This window comes from Penaeus chinensis, chromosome 31, assembly GCF_019202785.1.
Source record: "Penaeus chinensis breed Huanghai No. 1 chromosome 31, ASM1920278v2, whole genome shotgun sequence".
NCBI lineage: Eukaryota > Metazoa > Arthropoda > Malacostraca > Decapoda > Penaeidae > Penaeus > Penaeus chinensis.
The window spans coordinates 31,678,749-31,682,253 of record NC_061849.1 but is presented as its reverse complement, the minus strand read 5'-3'; the positions used below and the strand labels follow the sequence as shown (position 1 = coordinate 31,682,253).

Sequence of the window (3,505 nt, the reverse complement as noted above, 5' to 3'; positions counted from 1 at the left end):
AGTCATGATGTCCTGCGCTGGTGTTTTCGTCTGCACCCTAGTTCTCGCACCTTATGCAGTGCTCTTGTCTCGTCGTTTTTTATTAATCTGCATCTACAATTGCTCGTGTGTGCCAGTTCGATTCCAAATTTGATGACAGATAGACAGATATAAATACACACACACACACACACACACACACACACACACACACACACACACACACATATATATATATATATATATATATATATATATATATATATATATATATAAATTTACATGTGTGTGTACACACACACTTATATACATATGTGTATATATATATATATATATATATATATATATATATATATATGTATATATATAAATGTGTGTATATATATATATATATATATATATATATATATACAGCACAGACAGATATTTATGTGAATATATACATTCATACACATATATATACATATATAAACACAAATATGTATGTATATATATATAGGTATATATATATATATGCAATATATATATACATACGCAACGTGTATATATATACATATATAAATAAATGTGTGTGTGTGTATATGTGTGTGTGTTTGTGTACACTTGTGTGTATATATATATATATATATATATATATATACATAAACACACTCATATATATATTTATATATATGCGTGAATATAAGTATATTTATATATACATACACATATATATGTATATATATGTATATATATGCGTGAATATATGTATATACATGAATATATGTATACATTTATACATATACAAGTGTCTGTGTGAATATATATAAATAATGTATGTTAATATTAATACACAAGTATTCATATAGACACATAAAGTATAAAATTTTCAGATAAAGGAAAAAGACAAATCTTATTGCAGTGTAGAGTTGGATTTATTTTAATTCGGAAACAAGGGTAAAATTTTGTTCATTTTTGTTTATTTTTGGAAATGTTCAGAACTATGTCAGTATTGCCATCCTTTTAAGCAGACTCAGTCTTCTCGGAGACCTGAGCAGTGCCAGTGGAACCGGCATCAGAGCCATTTTGTCCCTCAGTAGCGCAAGCAAGGCAAGGAAGCTTCTTCTCAAGAGCAGCTCGGTACCTGGGGTGGCTGATAGCGTACACGATGGGGTTGTAGACGGCGTTGGCCTTGGCGAAGACGGAACCCCAGATGGAGAAAATAGGAGTAACCATAGGCTTGTTGAACATGCCTCCCCAGTTGATGATGAAGTAGGGGGTCCAGGCCATGAACCACAGGGTGACAGTCATGAGAGCAACCTTGGCAAGGCGGCACTCAGCAGAGGTCTTCTGGGCTTCCTCACTCCTCAGGGACTTGACTCCCATCTTCTTGGCCTGTTCGCGCATTCCCTTCTCGTGAGCAGCAACAGCCTTGACGATGAAGGTGTAGCTGTAGATGATGTAGAAGAGAGGGAAGATGTACACCCACACGGAGTACACCCAAAGGTAGCTCTTGCTCAGGGTGGTCTCAGTCAAGTAGTCAGTGCCACAAGCGGTCATGTTGCCCTCGGGCACATAACGGTTCCAGCCGAAGAAGGGAGGAAGGCACCAGGCAAGAGAGGCAGCCAAGGTACCAGCAATCCTTGCCATGGCACCGCCAGAAGTCAGAGGTTCAGCAGACACTCCCTTAACGATGACATTGTATCGGTCAGCAGTGATGAAGACCATGGTCCAGATGGAAACGCAGCCGAACAGAGAACCAAGGAAAGCATAGATCTCGCAGAAGAATGCTCCAAGAGTCCAGGTCTGCCAGTAGCAAGAGATGACCATGGGTGGGAACATTGTGAACATCATCAGGAAGTCAGACATGGCCAGGTTAACGACCAAGAGGTTAGCAGGTGTTCGGAGAGATTTGGTGTTCATGAAGACCCAAATGACGACGAAGTTGCCGGCAACGGAGAGACATCCCATGATTACCATCCAGAAGCCAACGAGGCTATACCAGAGTGGGTTCATGGGAGGGAACTGGTACCAATGGGAATCCACCATATGGAGAAGTTCCTTTGGCACAGTGTCAACCACTGTGTAGTTCCCATAGGGATTGGTGGATGGGAGGGCGTTAGTAGCCATGGCTGCGTTGTTCCACGACATCTGTTATAAGAAATAGAATGCATCGTCATTTGGTTTTCTATTTATTTTCTACAAGTTGCGTATGTATATTACTATACACAAATTATGTGTGTATATATATTATATATATCCCTATATGTGTGTATGTGTTTGTGTGTGTATTTATGTTTATATACATATACATATGTGTGTGTGTTTATGTATACATATACACACATATATATATGTATATATGTGCATATATATATATATATATATATATATATATTCATATTTATATGTATATATGCATATATATTCATAATTATGTATATACACACACATATATAATGTATGTATGTATATATCATATATATGTATATACATATATATATATATAAATATATATACACACATATGTGTATATATGTATATATACATATTTATTTTCATTTATTTATATATACATATATAGTCCATTATCTTTTATGTATATATATATATATATATATATATATATATATGTATATATATAAATATTTATTTATATGTATCTTAAATCTCATACATTATTACACTACATAATGACATTGATAATACAGTACACTTTAAGAACTTTTGGTATCAAATTGTACACTTTACCTTCAAGATGGATGTGCTTTTAATGTGAGGCAAAGAAATTTCTTTTCAGAACTACTTTGCACTCAGTGACAACCTGATGTGTGTGAGACCCTTGACAGGTAACTGGATCTCGTAGACCGCGGGGAGCCTTATATATACTGTAGTACTGGCAGCCCTAATCACATTAGCGAAAAATATGACGTTAGTGTTCAGGCTCAGTTGTTGTTAGTTATGTAGCACCTCTGGAAGTGATATATATATATACATATATATATATATATATATATATATATATATATATATATATATATATATATATTCCCATGTACATAAATATTTGTGTATGTGTGTGCATATGCATATACTCAAACACGTTCCCTCAAGTATGTGTGTGTGTGTGTGTGTGTATACACAGACACTCACGTGTGTGTTTGTGTATATGTATGTATATGTATATATATGTGTGTGTGTGTATGTATGTATATGTATATATATGTGTGTGTGTGTGTTTGTGTGTGCACGTATACATACATACATATATATGTATAAATATATGTATTTACATATATATTATGTATACATATCTAGATATATACTCACAAATATGTATAAACACACACACACGCATACACATACGCACACATACATACACACACACACATATCTATATGTTTGTGTGTAATATATATATATATATATATATATATATATATATATATGTATATGCATATATCTATTTATCAATCTATCAATTTATATATATGTACATATATATGCATATATATACACATATATGCATATATATATATATATATAT

The 3,505-nt window shown here is 33.5% G+C and overlaps 1 protein-coding gene across 2 annotated transcripts in view; it reads right to left on the bottom strand.

The window, feature by feature from the left end:
* Nucleotides 1-874: 874 nt before the first annotated feature.
* LOC125042235 (rhodopsin-like) overlaps nucleotides 875-3,505 on the bottom strand; it is a 4,487-nt gene continuing 1,856 nt past the window's right edge. The window contains exons 1-2 of one of the 2 annotated variants that reach the window (XM_047637757.1): nucleotides 2,710-2,796; nucleotides 875-2,109 (exon numbers count right to left, since the gene is read on the bottom strand). In XM_047637757.1, coding sequence (XP_047493713.1) covers nucleotides 982-2,109 — 1,128 coding nt within the window. In that variant the 5' untranslated portion in view covers nucleotides 2,710-2,796 and the 3' untranslated portion in view covers nucleotides 875-981. Of the gene's footprint in view, nucleotides 2,110-2,709; nucleotides 2,797-3,505 lie in introns of those variants that run through there. The other variant, XM_047637758.1, reaches the window with a different exon arrangement.